The 20,597-nt window shown below is 34.5% G+C and overlaps 3 protein-coding genes across 13 annotated transcripts in view; 2 read left to right on the forward strand and 1 right to left on the reverse strand.

The window, feature by feature from the left end:
• Nucleotides 1-20,597, forward strand: part of lyrm7 (LYR motif containing 7) — a 434,641-nt gene that overhangs the window by 237,691 nt on the left and 176,353 nt on the right. The gene's annotated exons all lie outside the window — the stretch shown is intronic.
• Nucleotides 1-20,597, reverse strand: part of plppr1 (phospholipid phosphatase related 1) — a 373,854-nt gene that overhangs the window by 225,698 nt on the left and 127,559 nt on the right. The gene's annotated exons all lie outside the window — the stretch shown is intronic.
• The window catches only part of palm2akap2 (PALM2 and AKAP2 fusion), a 219,445-nt gene that overhangs the window by 73,341 nt on the left and 125,507 nt on the right, over nucleotides 1-20,597 (forward strand). For all 10 annotated transcript variants that reach the window (XM_068223712.2, XM_068223713.2, XM_068223715.2 and 7 more), the window contains 1 exon segment: nucleotides 2,483-2,613. In XM_068223712.2, the coding sequence (XP_068079813.1) occupies nucleotides 2,483-2,613 (131 nt within the window).

Below are 20,597 nucleotides of genomic sequence, written 5' to 3' on the forward strand. Positions count from 1 at the left end.
ACTGAACATGTATGCTTCTGGTTTCAGCCTACAAATTTGTGAAACAAAAACTGTATTACCTCTGCATGCATTACAAATTGGCATATTCATTCATTTTCCTTCGACTTAAGCCATTTTCCACTGCACACGACATTTGGTCACGACTTGGACACGACGCCCCCTTGTGGCAGTCGCACAGAATTTTCTGTTCTGACGTGCACCATGGGAGAGAAGCTGTTCTGAAAGTGTCCGAAATAAAGCAGTGCAAAAACAATTCTTCGTGGTTGAATGAATGAATAAATACTAGAAACTCAGACCGCTAAAAATATTGGAAGGAATGTGGAGACAACTTAAAAAATTAAATTTTAATTACTTTATTACTTACATTTATATATTTAAATGTTATATATATATATATATATATATATATATATATATATATATATATATATATATATATATATATATATATATATATATATAAAAATATATATATATATATATATATGTATATGTATATATATATATATATATATATATATATATATATATATATATAAATATATATATATATATATATATATATGTATGTATATATATATATATATATATATATATATATATATATATATATATATATATATATATATATATATATGAATCAAAACAAGCCTATATATATTTATATATATATATATATATATATATATATATATATATATATATATATATATATATATATATATAGACATGTTTTGATTCAAATATAACCTAATATGACCTACTTGAACAACACTGGAATATATCACATCCGGTCGGCTAGTCGCAGGAGTTCAAATATTTCAACGGATCGGCAGCTCAATTCTGATCCGAATTTTCCGCATACTGAGATGATGCGTGCAGTGGAAAGGAGGCTTTAGTCCCTTATTTATCAGCAGTTCCCACATCGGAATGAACCGCTAACTATTCTGGCATATTTTTACGCAGCTGATCCCCTTCTAGCCACAACCCAGTTCTGGAATACACCCGTACACTCTCACGTTCACACCCTATGGCCAATTTAGTTTATCCAATTCCACTATATATTCACCTATTTATCTTTTTGGACTGTGGGGGAAACCGGTGCCCCCGGAGGAAACCCACACCAAGAAGGGGAGAACATGCGAACTCCACACAGAAATGCCAACTGGTTTAGACGGGATTTAAACCAGTGACCTTCTTGCTGTTAGACAACAGTGCTAACCAATAAGAAACCATGCGGCCATCATAGCATATGTTTGTAGAATTTTTGTGGCCCAGTTCAAAAGCTGCCACAACCCTAGTATACATAACAAAATGCCAATAGTATTTTTCCATTTGCTTTGGATTATTGTAGGGATTGGTACAAAACTGACTAACAAAATGTATAATTTGTTACTGTAGAGAAGAAAGCCAGTCTTTGTTGCATGGGGATAGTTTTGGCAAGAGCCAAAAAATAAATTGCAAGGGTCAAAATGACTTTATTGTCAAAAAATTCTTAAAATATTGAGCAAAGATCAAGTTCCATGAAAATGTTTAGTAAATTTCCAGCTATAGCAGTTAATAGTGTTAACACGTGCCTAACTGACAAATGCAGAACTGCTCTCTGTGTGAAATATTACAAAGTCCATTTGAACTTGATATTTAAGGTCTGTTCTTCAAATTATTCACTATTAAACTAACCTAAATACAGGTTGAAATCAACATAGGCTCATTCTGAAATTGTAGCCCTATATACATATATATTTCTGGACATTGGGAATTATGCAGTCAGAGGTACGTATGGACCATACGTAACTCAGCTTTAAAGTGAACGCTAGGGTGCAGGATGATGCTGTTACTTTTCAAGCTACCAGCTGACCGCTTATCTCCATGCGGAGCTGTTACCAGTTAGTCCAGTGGCTCACCACGGACTTGTGATGCGGCAACGACGCCGTTCGAGTCCGGTGGAGAATCATTCCAGAAAGCAGTTAAGACAAAAACAAAAGCCAACAAATAAAATAAACAAGTAATTAACAGGGTGAGAATGAACTACGTCATATCATTAATATCATTTAATATTTTTTAACTAATAATATTTAACAAAAACTTTTCTCCTTTCCCACAGCTGTTACAATTTCTAGCCAATAAATATTGATTATCTGGTTATCTCTATGATCATGGATCATTAAGATGTTTGTACAGTCGTACCTGTTTCAGACTAAATCTCTTTAAAGTGTTCTATTTCGCTCGTGTTTGCGCACTTCGCTCGAGTCCCAAAAAAAAAAAAAACATCACATTTGCCGCCCACACTCAACCAAACTAGCAGACACATTGAGTATAAACCAGACTCAAGGGGTAGAATTGGGATTGGGCCATAGATTATCATTGGATCTACCCTTGTAAGCAGTAATGTGTGGACAATTATTAATCTGAGTGCACTTTAAATAAGTCCCAGCTGATGTTGATCAATGACCTCATGGTAGAAAATGTTTCCGCCTTACAGTCTAAAGCCATGAGGGAGAGATGGCTTCTTCAGGGGACACCAGCGGCGCTACAAGAGGAAGACGAAGACCGCAGGAAACAGGTTGAGCAAGATGAACTTCACATCAAAAGGCTAGAGGATACCATTCACAGGTACAGTGATGTTTTTGATGGTTATATATTTTACTGTTCAGTAAGTGGAAATGTATTCATTAAGAAGATGCGCCTAACTGACAAATTAAGAACTGCTCTGTGTGTGAAATATTACAAAGTGAAATTAAAACTGATATTTAAGTGCATGTTCTTTAAACCAATCACAATTAAACTACCCTCAATACTGGATTAAATCAATGTAGGCTCATTATGAAAAGCCCTATATACATTTCTGGAGATCAAATTATGTAGCCAGAGGTATGTATGGCCGCATTTCATCCTTAAAACAAACGATACGAGGCGGTAAAATGTCGTTGCTTTTCATACCTCAGTATGGACGAATTTTTCCGCTGTTACCAGTTTGTCCCATTAGCCTGCCATGTACGTAAATGGACTTGAGACGCAGAGAGGAGTTAACCACGATGACCCGGTTTGAGTCTGGTGAAAGCCGGTAAGACAAAAACAAAATCCAAAAAATTTAAAAAACAAGTAAATAACAGAGTGAGAATGCGGTAAAATCTGAAAACATGGTAAAAATCCAGCAAGGGCTTTTCTTTTTCTGGATTGTATTTAAAAGTTTCTATAGGGTTAAGGGAAGTAAGTTTGCGGGTCACTTTGTGCTTTAAAAAAACACTATTAGTTGGGTGTGGGCGAGGCAGTGGCGCAGTAGGTAGTGCTGTCGCCTCACAGCAAGAAGGTCGCTGGTTCGAACCTCAGCTTAGTTGGCGTTTCTGTGTGGAGTCTGCATGTTCTCCCAGCCTTGGCATGGGTTTACTCCGGGTGCTCCGGTTTCCCCCACGGTCCAAAGACATGCGGTACAGGTGAATTGGGTAGGCTAAATTGTATGTAGTGTAGGAGTGTGAGTGTGAATGTGTGTGTGGATGTTTCCCAGAGATGGGTTGCGGCTGGAGGGGCATCCGCTGCATAAAAACTGGCTGGATAAGTTGGCGGTTCATTCCGCTGTGGCGACCCCGGATTAATAAAGGGACAAAGCCAACAAGAAAATGAATGATTGAATATTAGTTGGGTTTAAGGAAGGAGGAGGATGGGTCAGTCAATCGGTCAGTCAGTCAGTCAAACAGTCAGTCAACAACAGCCTCTGGTGGATTTACGTGAGAACAGCAGGTGCACAGCGGCCGTATTTGGTGGTCTCCAGAAATGTATATAGAGGTACGTTTTCAGAATGAGCCTGGGTTTAATTTAGTCTAATTTAAAGATTGATAAACTATTACAGTTAAGAACAAAGTTTTGTCTAATTTTTACGTTTTGTGGCAAGTAGCCATGTGATAAGCGGGATAAAGTACATCCAGGACAGTTGTTTTTGCAGAACAAATCCCTTCAGTATTACACACAACTGCTGTTAAACCTGTCAGGCTTTATTCTGTGATAACAACCTCCTGGATAACATCCTACTTTATCCATAACATACATTCTCAGAAATAAAGGTACATGAGTTGTCACTGGGGTGGTACCTTTTCAAAAGGTACACATTTGTACTTATAGGGTCCATATTGGTACCTCAAAAGCATATATTAGTACCTAAAAATTTTAAGAGGAACACCTTTTTACTTTTAAGGTACTAATATGTAAACTTGAGCAATTAATATGGACGTTTTAGGTACAAATGTGTATCTTTTGAAAAGGTACCACCCCAGTGACAACTCGCGTACCTTTATTTCTGAGAGTGTAGCATGCAGTCTGTTTATATGGTAGCAGCTCAATGCATTCAGATATGTAGAGAGGGTCAAATTAAGCATTAGAATAGGGTAGAAATGAGATTTGAATGACATTGAACATTGCAAGGTTGTTTGCGCCAGATAGGCTGCTCTGAATGTTTTACAAACTGCCGATCTTGCAGGCTTTTTCATGCTCAAACTTCTCAGGGACATATAGCGAATGATTTGGAAAATAAAAGTATCTATTAAACACCAGTTCTGTGTGTGAAAATGCCTTGCTGAGGCCAGAGTTTAAAGGGTATAGAAAGGCAACAGCAACTCATATAGCCACTTAATTTAACAGAGGGCGGCAGAAAAGCATCTCTGAACGCACAAAACATCAAACCTTGAAGCAAAAACTGAGGTAAACCTGTGGTTTTTGTGTACCACCACACCCCTATATTTACTTTTCACAGTTGTTTACAATCGCTTAAAAACGTTTCGCTGATCTCATCCTAGAAAACAAGTGATGTCTTTGGGGTTGCATGTTTATTTCCTGCAACAGCTTCCATTAAGCAACCACTGTCCCAAACACTGGAGTCATTTCCTCCAGACTTCAGCGGCATCTGTATTTCTGCTCTGCTTTGCTTTTAATTATGACAACTTCAAAGCTGTTTCCTTCAAAGTCATCTGGTAGACGGATTTGAACTTCTGCAGATGCCACTTTAAGGTTCCTCATATGGGATGCATTGCAAAACCAACGAGTTGAGTGCTCTGTGGTGGGATATTTTGACTATCACGATAGTCAGTGTTACACATGACTGCAGTGTGGGTTAATGAATCGATATGCTTAAATCTAATCACAAACAAAACTGTTTGAGAATTCGATTTACAAGAAACAGATGCACATAATCGTACACTAATAAAATAGCTTTCCATAATCATTAAGTGCTTGTTGTTTTCCATTTACTGAGTACAGAAGTTCCCATGGCTAAGATTAAAATATTCCAACATAAATGCTGTAAACTCTGAGGCCCATGGAAGCTAAGTTAGTTTAATTATGGCTCAGTATATTACAATAGCATGTGCTTTCAATTATTATTTTTCTTTAAGGCCTATTTACCTTATTCTTCGCCGACGAGCGGGAGCAGCCATTTGAATCTTTTTGGCTCGAGACTTCTCACTTCCATTCATTTTTAGTCATTAAAAACTGCTTGTTTTGGTGTTTGATGTTGCTAACCCATGTTTTCTTATTATATTGTTCTACTTGGTCTGTAAAGTCATGCAAACATTTGTTTGTAAAGCAAGTAGGTCAATAGAAGCGGTTCCCAACCTTTCTTTGTTTCAGGAAACCCCTATTTTACAATAAAAATTCTTACCGACCACTCACTCCCTAGCAATCAAGAATTTTTAAAGCGGGTTATTAAGTTTTCAAATATTAAAATAACTGAACGAAGATTAAAACAATAACATTAACAATCCCAGCAGGCACAGGACTACAACATGACGTCAGATTGACGTTGTACCCCAGCGTCGTGGGATGTTGCATTTTTGGTGGAAATGAAAATTGGATTGACGTCAGAACCCAACTTCAGACCGACATCAGTGTCCAACGATGGACAGAAGTTGTATTTTGGTCACTTTTCAACGCAACCTAAAAACAACCAAATATGATGTTTCAGCTTGATGTTGTGTGGCATTATCACTATGACGTCTATCAGATGTTGGATTTTTGTTGCCATACCTGACGAATAAATGTCAGTATTTGACGTCAATATAAAGTTGGTTCAAGATGTTGGTTTGACCTTGAATTTTGGTCACTTTCCAACACAACCTAAAAGCAACCAAATATCAACACCTAATGATGTTACAGCTTGATGTTGTGTGGCATTATCACTATGACGTCTATAAAACGTTGAATTTTGGTTGCAATATTTGACGAATAAATGTCAGTATTTGACGTCAATATAAAGTTGGTTCAAGATGTTGGTTCGACCTTGAATTTTGGTCACTTTCCAACACAACCTAAAAACAACCAAATATCAACACCTAATGATGTTACAGCTTGATGTTATGTGGACATTACCACTATGACGTCTATAAAACGTTGAATTTTGGTTGCAATATTTGACGAATAAATGTCAGTATTTTATGTCAATATAAAGTTGGTTCAGGATGTTGGCTCGACCTTGAATTTTGGTCACTTTCCAACACAACCTAAAAACAACCAAATATCAACACCTAATGATGTCACAGCTTGATGTTGTGTGGACATTACCACTATGACGTCTATAAAACATTGAATTTTGGTTGCAATATTTGACAAATAAATATCAGTATTTGACGTCAATATAAAGTTGGTTCAACATGTTGGCTCGACCTTGAATTTTGGTCACTTTCCAACACAACCTAAAAGCAACCAAATATCAACACCTAATCATGTTACAGCTTGATGTTGTGTGGACATTACCACTATGACGTCTATAAAACGTTGAATTTTGGTTGCAATATTTGACGAATAAATGTCAGTATTTGACGTCAATATAAAGTTGGTTCAAGATGTTGGTTCGACCTTGAATTTTGGTCACTTTCCAACACAACCTAAAAGCAACCAAATATCAACACCTAATCATGTTACAGCTTGATGTTAGGTGGACATTACCACTATGACGTTTATAAAATGTTGAATTTTGGTTGCAATATTTGACAAATAAATATCAGTATTTGACGTCAATATAAAGTTGGTTCAACATGTTGGTTCGACCTTGAATTTTGGTCACTTTCCAACACAACCTAAAAACAACCAAATATCAACACCTAATGATGTTACAGCTTGATGTTGTGTGGACATTACCACTATGACGTCTATAAAACGTTGAATTTTGGTTGCAATATTTGACAAATAAATGTCAGTATTTGACGTCAATATAAAGTTGGTTCAACATGTTGGCTCGACCTTGAATTTTGGTCACTTTCCAACACAACCTAAAAACAACCAAATATCAACACCTAATGATGTTACAGCTTGATGTTGTGTGGACATTACCACTATGACGTCTATAAAACGTTGAATTTTGGTTGCAATATTTGACGAATAAATGTCAGTATTTGACGTCAATATAAAGTTGGTTCAAGATGTTGGTTCGACCTTGAATTTTGGTCACTTTCCAACACAACCTAAAAGCAACCAAATATCAACACCTAATCATGTTACAGCTTGATGTTGTGTGGACATTACCACTATGACGTCTATAAAACGTTGAATTTTGGTTGCAATATTTGACGAATAAATGTCAGTATTTGACGTCAATATAAAGTTGGTTCAAGATGTTGGCTCGACCTTGAATTTTGGTCACTTTCCAACACAACCTAAAAGCAACCAAATATCAACACCTAATGATGTTACAGCTTGATGTTGTGTGGACATTACCACTATGACGTTTATAAAACGTTGAATTTTGGTTGCAATATTTGACGAATAAATGTCAGTATTTGACGTCAATATAAAGTTGGTTCAAGATGTTGGTTCGACCTTGAATTTTGGTCACTTTCCAACACAACCTAAAAGCAACCAAATATCAACACCTAATAATGTTACAGCTTGATGTTAGGTGGACATTACCACTATGACGTCTATAAAACGTTGAATTTTGGTTGCAATATTTGACAAATAAATATCAGTATTTGACGTCAATATAAAATTGGTTCAAGATGTTGGCTCGACCTTGAATTTTGGTCACTTTCCAACACAACCTAAAAACAACATAATATCAACACCTAATGATGTTACAGCTTGATGTTGTGTGGCATTATCACTATGACGTCTATAAAACGTTGAATTTTGGTTGCAATATTTGACAAATAAATAACAGTATTTGACGTTAATATAAAGTTGGTTCAAGATGTTGGCTCGACCTTGAATTTTGGTCACTTTCCAACACAACCTAAAAACAACCAAATATCAACACCTAATGATGTTACAGCTTGATGTTATGTGGACATTACCACTATGACGTCTATAAAACGTTGAATTTTGGTTGCAATATTTGACGAATAAATGTCAGTATTTGACGTCAATATAAAGTTGGTTCAAGATGTTGGTTCGACCTTGAATTTTGGTAGCTTTCCAACATAACCTAAATTCATCCAAATATCATTTGACATTGCTATTGCACGTCAAAATAATGTTGTCCTCTGGATAGACTTGAATTTTGGCCACCCAACATCACAACCTAAATCTAACCTAATATTAGCGTCTTATGATGTTGTGTGCCTGCTAGGATGATTGCCAGATTTTAAATGAACAAAAATGTTGGCCGGTTTAGAAAATATTGTTTACTACATTCAGATAAATTGTTGACTCACAGAGCATTTTTAAATGGTTTTTTAGAAGAAATATATACCACAATAAGCTTATTTTTATTTAATATTAACAATAGTGCATACAAGCGTAGTATAACTTTCGCATAGATCTGAACCAGTCTAGTCCAAACACACTGAACAAAGAGAGGGTAAATTAAAATGTGAATCCATGTTCTGACAGAAGGTTTGTTATTGAACCACATGTTGCTAAATGCTTACTTACTGTAGGTTTATCAATTTGCTGTACTTAATTGTGATTATTAATAACATAATATTAATCATCAGGAATTTGGTTTGTCACAAAATTAGTATTTGTTTCTTTTTTTTACTTGCAACCTTTAAGCTAGAGTGAGTTTGGCAGCCGCTCATAAATCTCAGGTGACCCCTAGTGGGGGTCATGAACCCAAGTTTCATGACCCCTATAGCCTAAAGGCTCTTTTGATATTTCTCCTAATATGTTAAAGGGCTAAATCTCTGGACTTCTGAATGCTTAATAAAAGAAGCAGGAGGTTTGTAGCCTCGGGAGTTGGATTTTTTTTATTTATTTATTTATTTTTTGCGTTTTGATGGTTTTCTGGTTTTGATAGGATCAAATGTTATTCGATGTGTTCAAGTGAGCTGTGTGGGAGTGCTGCGAAGATGTTTGGATTTTGAAAAACTCACATTACATAAGTCGAATGCTACCTTTTGGTCCTCAGAAGGGATTGTGTAATCAGTCGGTTTGTGATTGAAGTGGAAGGTGGAGCAAACGCTGATGCTCTGGGTGACATCATCGAGATGATTGCTCATTTGCTCTTCCGTGATGTCAACCATGGAAAGTGAACATCCAGTTCATTGTTTAGGTTTTATGAAGTCTCCTGGGTGGGTTTCCTTTCTGCACAGGATGTCATTTTTGAATGCCTGCTTGGAATGTTGAATTATTCCCAGGGTAAACATAGTGGTATCTAAAATGAACTGACTTCAGCTATGACTGCAAAGCACAATCAAAATAGAAGGGTAAACTAATCCAAAAATTAAAAAAATATGTTATCATTTACTCATCCTCCACACAATGGAAGATTTACTGAAGTAAAAAAAATCTGTTTATTTAAAAGGTGACACGGTTACAGTGTAACTATTTATTTATCCACTGGTAATGTTAATTAAATACATAATTCAATGCCTTCACCTTGTTTGCTTATGGGTCACCTTGTTTGCTTAGTGGTCAGTGTGCTTGGTAGCTCGCCTCGTATAATTATACTTTGGACAAGAAGCAAACTGAATTTGAGTGTGGCGAAGGGAAGACAATTACAGAAACCAGGTCAAACTAAACTAAACTAAAACTCAAATAAAAAAATTGTTGTAAGTTACCATTATTTTTGGGGTTCTACAGTGTAACAATTAAAATATTCATTAGAAATTTGGAAAAGTAATCAAATGTAATGTTACATTAATAAAGTGAGACTTTCTTTGTTACGCATGTTCCATGTACACTGTTAACAATTTCCTGAAGAATCTATAGTAGCTTATTTGCAGCGGTTCACTTACTGTAAATCAATTACAGCAAAAATACTGTATTTACATTTACAACACCATTTATCCTGCTGTCATGTAATTACAGTATTGTGTATCTTTACTGTAAAATATTCTGTCATTTTTACAATGCAACTTTAAAATACTGTAATATACTGAACATTACAGTTCATATTACAGTTAAATACTGTGTCATGTACAAAAATAGTTAACAGCGTATTAAAGTAATTACAATTACATGATGCATAACTGCATTCAACTAACCCTAAAACTAACCCTGACCATACAGTACCAATACTACCATGAGTTTATGTAGTTAATTATTATTTTCCACTAGTTGAATCAATAGTTATACTTTAACAAAGACACCTAAAATAAAATGAACCATTAAAATAGCTTTACCACCTTTTAAATAGGATAAACTGTCAACTTTAACCAACTACATTTCCAAAGAAACCTTCCCAACATTTATAATAAAGCATTACTACTACTCATTGACCACCAGTGTATTAAAAAGTTGCCAGAGTATTGTTTCTCTGTTTTTAAGAAATCGTCATCAAACACGAAGCAAGAATTAACGCAATAGAAGCTTTTCTCGCATGTTCTGTAAGTTTGTTCTCCTACTTTCTGACATTTTAAATCACTGAACATCAGCCCAATTTGCATTTACTCTCACTTACAAGTGTTTAAAAAGGCTAATGTCGCTGTGCTGTGAGATCCCATCTGTCACTGGAATCATAATTTAGTGAAACAAACAGGCGGCTGTTCAGCACATTGTGTGTCTGCGTGCGTCTGTGGGCGGCAGGTGATGTTTTGTGGGCTGCTGGGTGAGGATAGACTCACACAGAAATCTCTCTGTCAGGACAGGCAGAGGAATGAAGGAACAGAACCACCTCTGTGGCCCAGGTATCAACCCTCCAAATGAAATGGCCCCTCAAAATGTTCTGACAAAGACGAACAAAGTTTAACTCATCACCACAGGCTCGTTGGAAATACATGCTTCAGCTTACATTTTTGTGAAAATGCAAAACCTCATGTAAAAATACTATAGGTGGGCATAGATTATTTATGTTTAAGTCTAGATTAATCTCACTGTAATCTTGGAATTAATCTAGATTAAATTAGCTCAATTGAATTCTGCCAAATTGTATGTGTGCTACCCAAACAATGACTAAAAGTAAGGGCTCTCTTTTGACGCGGAGCGCAAAACGCAGGGCGCAAACGCTTTCAGGGTGTGTCAGAACGCATTTTTGCTAATTTAAGGACAGGAAAATCCGCTTTGCGCCATGGCGCATGGTCTAAAAGGGTTGAGTTTATTTTCTTAATGAGTTATAGGTGTGTTATGAGAATAAACCAATTAGAGTCTCATCTCCCATTCCCTTTAAGAGCCAGCTGCGTCGCGCCATAAGCGCATTGCTATTAACATAACGTAAAGTAAGTTCACTTTCGCTTTTGCTCTCGTGAATAGGGAAACCTTACCGCACAGACATCAATTAGCCTATAAATAATTAATTTCGTTTGTTGAGTGCAAAGATTTGTTTCGAAACTATTTCTGAATTTAGTTCTAATTTCCAGCAAACGAATAAACGAACAATAATAACAAAGTGTGGTCAAAATACTAAGTTATATCCAAATTCACCTGCCATGCCCCATATGGTCTAAAATTTGACAGGTGGACAAATCTAAGCTTGTTTTTAATGAAACAAATATAAATATGGATATAATAAATAATACTGCTAATAATAATTACATTATACAAAAGCAAATTGAATGAACTGAAAAAGCCTCCCGAGATGAAGAAAGTAAGGCAGTGGTTTTTAAATTCATGTAGGCTAGAAATTAATATGTTTTGTAATATTTGAATAATTTATATTCATATCCTATATATGTGTATATATATCCTTATTATATATATATCCTTAATATATTATATCTTTTTCAAATGTAAAGATATTTGCGTATTGCTCTACATCTTGTGTGTAGTGTGTGAGCCAGGCGCACTTTGCACCAGACAATAGATCGACTTTGTTCTGGTCTAAAGAACAGACTATTTACAGTTTCTCAAAATAGCAACGCGCCAAAACACCCCTGCTTTTTTAGACCAGTACGCCTATGGGCGTTCATATGAGCGCAAATGCATTAGCTATTTAAACAGTGGCGCAACACCTCAAAATGACCCTTGCGTCGAGCTGAAAGTAGCAAAAGACTATTGCGCCGCGCCTTGCACCACATTGCGCCGGGTGTATGATAGGGCCCAAAGTCTTTAAGAATGGGTTTCTCAAGCCAGGTGGCGCATTAGACGAGGGGCTTATCTCCCGTTTTCAAAATGCATCACAAACTGCTTAAAGAACTGTTCTACTATGATAATTGGTGATGAAAACAAATGATGTTGAATAAGATGTACTTGTGTTCACTAATTGTTTATTCAGTTAAACATGAATTTTAGACCTATATAGGCTCCAAACAGCAGTTTTTGATCACCTTAATCTGCCTAAAGTCACACCTGAACGAAACAGAAATGGAAAAACAAATAAGACTTTTTAAGAAAAAATATTATCAGACATACTGTGAACATTTCCTTGCTCTGTTAAACGCCATTTGAGAAATATTTAAGAACGAAAAAAAATCAAAGGGGGGCTAATAATTCTGACTTCAACTGTATATCAAAATGCATTTTTGTTCAAAATGACGACTTTGAAAAATATATATAATGGACCAGAGGCTCCAATGCATATTGTTTCTTTAAAAAGTAGCATCAACATCCACTGGCTTGTCGTGCAGAATACAGCCTTCACAGATCTTAGTGGACTGGGACATTTCCACACAGTCGTTCTCATGTAAACAAGCCTTCAAGAAGGACTGCCAGCAGATGAAACCGCAATACTGTCGGTCTGCTATCAGAAGAGTCTAATATTGTCTTAAACAAATGAGTCAGCCTAACCTTTACCTATATCACCTTATAACATTAAAATGCAAAACAAGTTATGCCTGCTTTGAAAAAAGAAAACTAGGTGGATATTTTAATTTAGTTTGCTTGTAATTTTTTTTTTACAATATTTTTTGTATTTTGCTGATGGTTTTAACCTTTGCCTCAGCATTACATCTCTCCTAAAAACGTATCATTACAGAAGACATGCCTAAAGTAAAGCTGTAACTACTAGTCCTTCCCGGAAAAATGTGCCGTTGACATGATGCTAACTCAGTCATGACGCTCCCTCCAGACACGTCTACACACACTGTTTATACAACTGTGTGATATGAGCTCCTAATATGGTGAAAAGAAAGTGTTAGGTCTCCTCTGTTGCACGGGAGAAAGGAGACAGAAAAATAAACATTACATCAGGGCTAGAGATAAGACTGACTGATGTGACTGCGCTTAGACCTCTTAATGTACAGTATATGAGCTACTGAAATGCTTCCCCTGCTTTGACTGAGTCAGTCAGCGTGGAGTATATAGCATTAAAAAAAAACTTATGGCAGCTACATAAAGTGCGGTTTTTAGCCTTCACTCTTTTAGTTCTAATTTAATTTGTTCATGATTTAGAGTTTTTGTTGTTTTCTGCTTTTTATTTGTATGTCTATATTTGTTTTAGTGTTTATTCTAGTATTTAAACATTACATTACATTTACAGTGCCACATTCATTTTATGATCAGATGTGCTTTAACATTAGGCACATTCAAATCAAGACTGAAAACACATCTGTTGAGCTGTCTGACAGATCGCACTATTGTGTCTTTCTTTTCTTTTTCATTCTTTTATAACCTGTTTTAACACATTTTAATCTGCTTTAATCTGTTTTTAATAACTTTTATTATTTGTTTTTATGTTTTTATACTTGTCTTTTTTATTCCTGTTTATGTAAAGCACTTTGAATTGCCACTGTGTTTGAAATGTGCTATAGAAATAAACTTGCCTTGCCTTGCCTTCATATTGAAAAGTCATTTAACAATAATTTAAAATTATAATTTAAATTAATAATAAATAATTCATAATACATATAAAAATGTTTATTTTCAATAAATGTTGCTAAAAATGCAATACATATTTTTCATCACATGGTTGTGCCAGCTATGTAGCATTTCTTAGATTATTATTTGATTTGTTTGATCATTCATTCATGTTTTCTTTTTTTTTTTTTTTTTTTGAAGAAGAAGAAGAAGCATTTTATTATTATTTTTAATTTTATTATTATTATTATTATTATTATTATTATTATTGATATTATTCATTAATTCATTTTCTTTCTTTAGTCCCTTTATTAATCAGGGGTCGTCACAGCGGAATGAACCACCATTATTAATATTATTATTATTATTATTATTATTCAATAATTCATTTTTATTCTTTAGTCCCTTTATTATTCATGGGTCACCACAGCGGAATGAACCGCCATTATTATTATTATTTCAATATGCTTTTTAATTTTTTTATGATTATTATTATTTTTTTAATAATTTTTTCCATACACTTTTTCGGCACAAAATTATAATTTATTTGTTTTTTAATTATTATTATTCCATACACTTTCTCTGTGCGTAACTATTATAATAATTATTATTATAATAATTATTGTTGTTGTTTTTATTGCTAAAATTAATATTATTATTATTTTAATTATTATTTTAGAATTTTATTTTTTATTCCATACACTTTTTCGACACGTAATTATTATTGTTGTTATTATTATTATTATTACTATTATTATTGTTCTTGTTGTTGTTGCTAAAAATATTATTATTATTATCATCATCATCATCATCATCATCATCATCATTATTATTATTATTATTGATGTAGGTGTTATTGCTAAAAATATAATTTTTTATTGTTGTTGTTGTTGTTGTTATTGCTAAAATTATTATAGTTATTTTTTTATTCCATGCACTTGTTCAGCATTATTATTATTATTATTATTATTATTATTATTATTATTATTATTATTATTATTATTATTATTATTATTATTATTATCATTATTGTTGTTGTTTTTGTGTTTGTTGTTGTTGCTACTATAATAATAATAATAAATATTATTATTATTATTATTATTATTATTATTATTATTTTATCATTATTATTATTATTATTTATTATTATTATTTTTTTTAATATTATTATTAAGTAAAAGAATCAGAAAATAAATTACATTTTAAAAACATACAAATAAACCTTCATCCAAACTGTTGCCAAAAACAATAGTATGCAACTAATTCTAAAATAACAGTCATGGAAACAGGAGAAAGTGACGCTTTAGGAACTTTAGGAGCTTTAGGAAGCGTGAGCTGTAATGCCGGAAGGGTGTGAGACCTAAATGAGCTCATCTAGACACAGCAGAGATGCACTGCTGACCTCAGACTGGGCTCTGGAAACAAATGAAAGGGCAGCAAAATGTCTGCTTTTTAGAGGCCTCACATGGTCACCACCTGTCCTGTAAAAGACAGGCCGCTGTAACAAAATCTCAGACCAACAGCTTTCAGTAATGCAAACAACACTACCTTTTAATTAAAAACAATAATTAATAAGTCATGAAAACATTCATTACATTTTTAAAAATAGCTTAAAGGTGCAGTGTGTAAGTTGTTGAGCTCTAAAGAGTAAAAAAATAACATAAAATGTTTGCAAATACTTCAGAAATATGCTAACTGAACACTTCTTCATTTGAAAAACAGTGCTGGAATCAGTTATTCTTGTTTTGCAAAATGTCTGTCTTTGCTGTGGTATAACCCATCCACTGACAGCTTACACAATTATATTTTGGCACCCCGGGTTGCCTTGGTGGAAAAACTGTGTATTTCATTTAATTCAAGGAGGCTGCCTTAGCGTGTGCAGCATTTGGAAGACAGTAGCAGGCTCCAAAATTAGACGCAGATTCAGAGTTATAAAAATCCACATGAGGTAAATGTAAACATTAGCTGAGCAGCCAGCTTTACAGTGTAAGGCTCCATCATTAGGCATGCTTGCTGCAGTTGGTGCTGTCAATCTGGCAACCTGTTTTTTGAGCCATTAGAGGAGGGGTCGGGTGAAAAAAATCCTTACATTTCTTAATTTGGAGTGCAATACCTAGTTTAACCACTAGGTTAATCGTACATACTTTGGGCCCAATCATCCACCCGGCGCAAAAAGTCGCAAGACCTGTTTGCCTCGACGTATTGCTTTTTTCAATCCAACGCAACCTTAATTTTCCCGTTTTCTGCCATGTTGTTTTAATGGCAAATCCATTTGCGCCACTTTGTGGACTCATGGGTGTTTCAGTCTAGAAAAGAGCTGTGTTAAGGCGCATTGTTGGCACGTTGCTATTTTGAGGAACTAAAATAGATGCGCATTAGACCAGCTGAAACCAGGTCTAAAGTCCAGCACAATGCGTGTTAGTTGTGCGCCTCGCTTAAACATTGCTTAATACACACAGGATGTAGAGCAATACACAATTATCTTTACATATGAAAAAAAATTAAAAGATTAAAATATTTGAAAATTATATTATTTTCTAAATAAATATAAAAACCACTGCCTCCAAGCCTTCTTCATCTCGGGGGGCTTTTTCAGTTTATTCAATATAATGTTATTAATATTATTAGTATCATTTTTTTAATGCATAATTATATTTGTTTTATTAAAACAAGTTTAGATTTGTCCACCGGTCAGGTTTTGGACCATTTGGGGCATAGGGCATGTGTTTTTATATAACTCAGTTTTTTTGAACACACTTCATTATTTTTGTTCATTTATTCGTTTGCTGGAAATCAGAACTGAATTTAGAAATAGTTTTGAAACAAATCTTTAGGCTTAACAAACAAAATTAAAAAATTAAAAATTAAAATTAAATTAATTATGTAGCCTAATGGATGTCTGTGCGTACAACACATTTCCTTATACACGAAATAGAGAAAGTGAAAGAAAAGGCAGATTGGAAGAGGCTCATTCTTTATCCTCTGGCTGCAGATACTATTTAACTGTTTTCTCACTAGTGAAGTGTTCAGTTTTTTTACTTACAAAGACACTTACGACGCAACTGACTCTTAAAATGAATGTAAGATAAGACTCTGATTGACTTATTCTCAAAACACACCCAGAACTTATTAGGAGAATAAGCTCAACCCTGTTAGACTATGTGCTGCGGCGCAGAGCGTATTTTTTTGTTCTTAAAATAGCAAAAGTGGATTTGGTCACAGCCTTAATGCTTTTGTGCCCTGCAATTCAGACTTTACTCCTAGACTGTTAAAATAGAGCTCATCAACTTTAAGAGTTTTCAACTTGTTTTCAAGTCATAATTAGTCATAGGAGCTGTCAGTTTACTGCGTTAAAAACTATTTGTAATCTTGCATTGGTATAACTTAAAAGTATAATACAAACTCATTTCAATATCCTACTTACTAAATAAAAAAACACTGAAATAATGTATAACTAAGAAATACAGAGATAATTTGGTTCAGAAACCAGGCTTTTCATTACTCTTTTGATGACAAAAAAAAATCATATTTGTGTTATTTGAATATGGAAGTTCTGCTTTATTAAGGAAAACAGAGTAAGTGAAAGGGTCTTGTATACACAATCACAGTCTTGTGCTGCTCACACAATCACACCTCAGAAAACCTCCATTCACACAGATGAATGCTGATGCTGATGCCAGACAGATTTCCTGCTTGACAGAAGGTTGCGCTCATTGGAAAAACTTTCCTAGATATTTGCAACGCTCCAAAAACTGACCTATACTGTATATAAAACACACTGAGGATTTTAGTCAAAATGAACACTGTTTTTAAAATCTTAAAGGGACCGTTCACCCAAAATGTAAATCTACTGTTCATTTACTCACCAGGCAACTGTTTAAGATTTATGTAACGTTTTCTTTAATAGAATTTTACTGTGCTCATTTGAGTTTCATAAATTCAAGTCACTTTCAGGGCTGTTTCTCATTCCAAACGAACACATCAAGACACAGCAAAGCTAATAACATGCTCAGGACTGTTTGCACGAGCTATGGATTAAAGGCAATGACCTTGTAAAATGAAGTTCATTTTCTTGCACGGACCAATTGTTTCACTTAATTAGACATCAATGTATCATCAAGGACAACATATTCTTCTTTAATCAATAAACTAATCTTCTTTGACCTTTGCTTTTTTAAAGTTATTTAATTCACTTTTTAAAATAAAGTAACTCAACTCTTTTCACAGAGCCTGGCTGCTTTTTTCTTTTTGTAAGTTTTGTGTATTATGTAGAAATATGACTCCATTGACCATAATAATGTTATAGTTTCTCATAAAAATAGCCTGCTGAGGTCCTTGGTATTTATTGAGCTCATACTGTATGTGTGTTTTTTCCTTAGCCAGTAATGGTGTACAGTTAAGACAGCTTCAATCAAAGACTAGTAAACAGAAATGATATTTAAAAAATGACTAACCTCACAAAGTGTTCAGTGGAATAAAATGTGTCCCAATAACCTGGTCTCCCTATAAAATGACCACAATGTTGAGTATGATTACTGTTGATTATGTAATCCCAGTCTGAACACATTTAGCTCACCTAGTTCATTGCTGATCTTGAAACATGCTATGACTTGCTTCCACCTCTAGATGGCCATGAAGAATTGGGTTTTGGTGAATTGAGTTTTTTGTTATCAGCTTTGAGAAAAACCGATGTCAGCATTTTATTCTCATATTTTATTTCTAGGTGATTTTTTGTTAATAAATTTAAGAGTCTAAACAATAACTAGCGATACTCTTACTTTATTTACATAATATTCTATTTTCTGCACCTTTAAAAACATATTAACATAACATAAAATTACATTACAAACATAAAAACATATAATTACCATATATATTGTTAATCTTGTATATTGTTACAATACATTACTATATACAGTTGAATTCACAATTATTAGCCCCCCTTTGAATAGTTTTTTTCTTTTTTTAATATTTCCCAAATGATGTTGAGCAGAGCAAGAAAATTTTCACAGTATGTCTGATAATATTTTTTTCTTCTGGAGAAAGTCTTGTTTGTTTTATTACGGCTAGAATAAAAGCAGTTTTGAATATTTTAATAAACATTTTAAGGTTTAGAAATGTGTTGAAAAAAAATCTTCTCTCAGTTAAACAGAAATTGGGAGAAAAAATTAACAGGGGGGCTAATAATTCTGACTTCAACTGTATACGGCTATATATTTACACAAAAGGAATGACTGAAATATTCTTTTTAACTGATTATATAACTTATTACATATCAAAAGTCTGCCCTCTCCGAACAAATTAAGATACTAGTTTTACTATACCTTTAAAGACAAACTGTAAAGAGGCTTAGAAGAAAATTAGAATATGAAAAAAAAGGAAGCAAGTAAGTAATTAAATAAATCATTAAATATTAAAAAGTAATTCAGGTTTTTTGTGTGTTTTATTTTAGAACTTATCACACAGTTTTAACATCTGATTTTGCAATTGTGAGTTTATAACTTATGAGGGAAAAGTCCAAAGATATGAACTCTGAATTGAAAAAAAGAAAAGGAAAAAAGCCTGTGAAGTCTCAATTCTGATCAAGAAAACATCCGAATTGTCATCTGAGATGTATTTTTCTTATTCTGAGTATATAATGAAAACTTTAGACGGAATAATTGAATCGGAAAATTACAGAACATTCAAATACTGTGTGTATTTTATATATGTATTTTATTTATTTACTATTATTATTTGATCTTGTAATGTAATGTAATGTGTATTTATATAGCGCATTTATTGTGTATGGCCATACACCCAAAGCGCTTCACAATCATGAGGGGGGGTCTCTCTACACCTCCACCAGTGTGCAGCATCCACTTGGATGATGCGACGGCTGCCACAGGACAACGGCGCCAGTGCGCTCACCACACACCAGCTATTGGTGGAGTGGAGAGACAGTGATAGAGCCAATTCGCTGGAAGGGGATGATTGGGAGGCCATGATCGTAAGGGCCGATAGAGGGACTTTGGCCAGGACACCGGGGTTACACCCCTGCTCTTTCACGAGAAGTGCCATGGGATTTTTAATGACCACAGAGAGTCAGGACCTCGGTTTAACGTCTCATCCGAAAGACGGCATCCACTGACAGTGTAGTGTCCCCTTCACTTTTACTAGGGCATTAGGACTCACACAGACCACAGGTTGAGCGCCCCCTGCTGGTCTCACTAACACCACTTCTAACAGCAACCTAGTGTTTCCAAGTGGTCTCCCATCCAGGTACTGACCAGGCTCAGCCCTGCTTAGCTTCAGTGAGTAACCGGTCTTGGGCTGCAGGGTGACATGGCTGTGGCTTTTAAATATGAGGGTTGAGTACATGACAGCATTATCACCGTGGGCGCACTATGTGGTAGAAAGAGATCAAATACGCGCTGAAATACACAAATAAAGCTCTTCATTCTCCTCCAGATAATCGTTCTCCACTGTTCACTAATTAGAGTTGCTCAAACACAGTATAAATACAT

This window comes from Danio rerio, chromosome 10, assembly GCF_049306965.1.
Source record: "Danio rerio strain Tuebingen ecotype United States chromosome 10, GRCz12tu, whole genome shotgun sequence".
In the NCBI taxonomy this organism is placed as follows: Eukaryota; Metazoa; Chordata; class Actinopteri; order Cypriniformes; family Danionidae; genus Danio; species Danio rerio.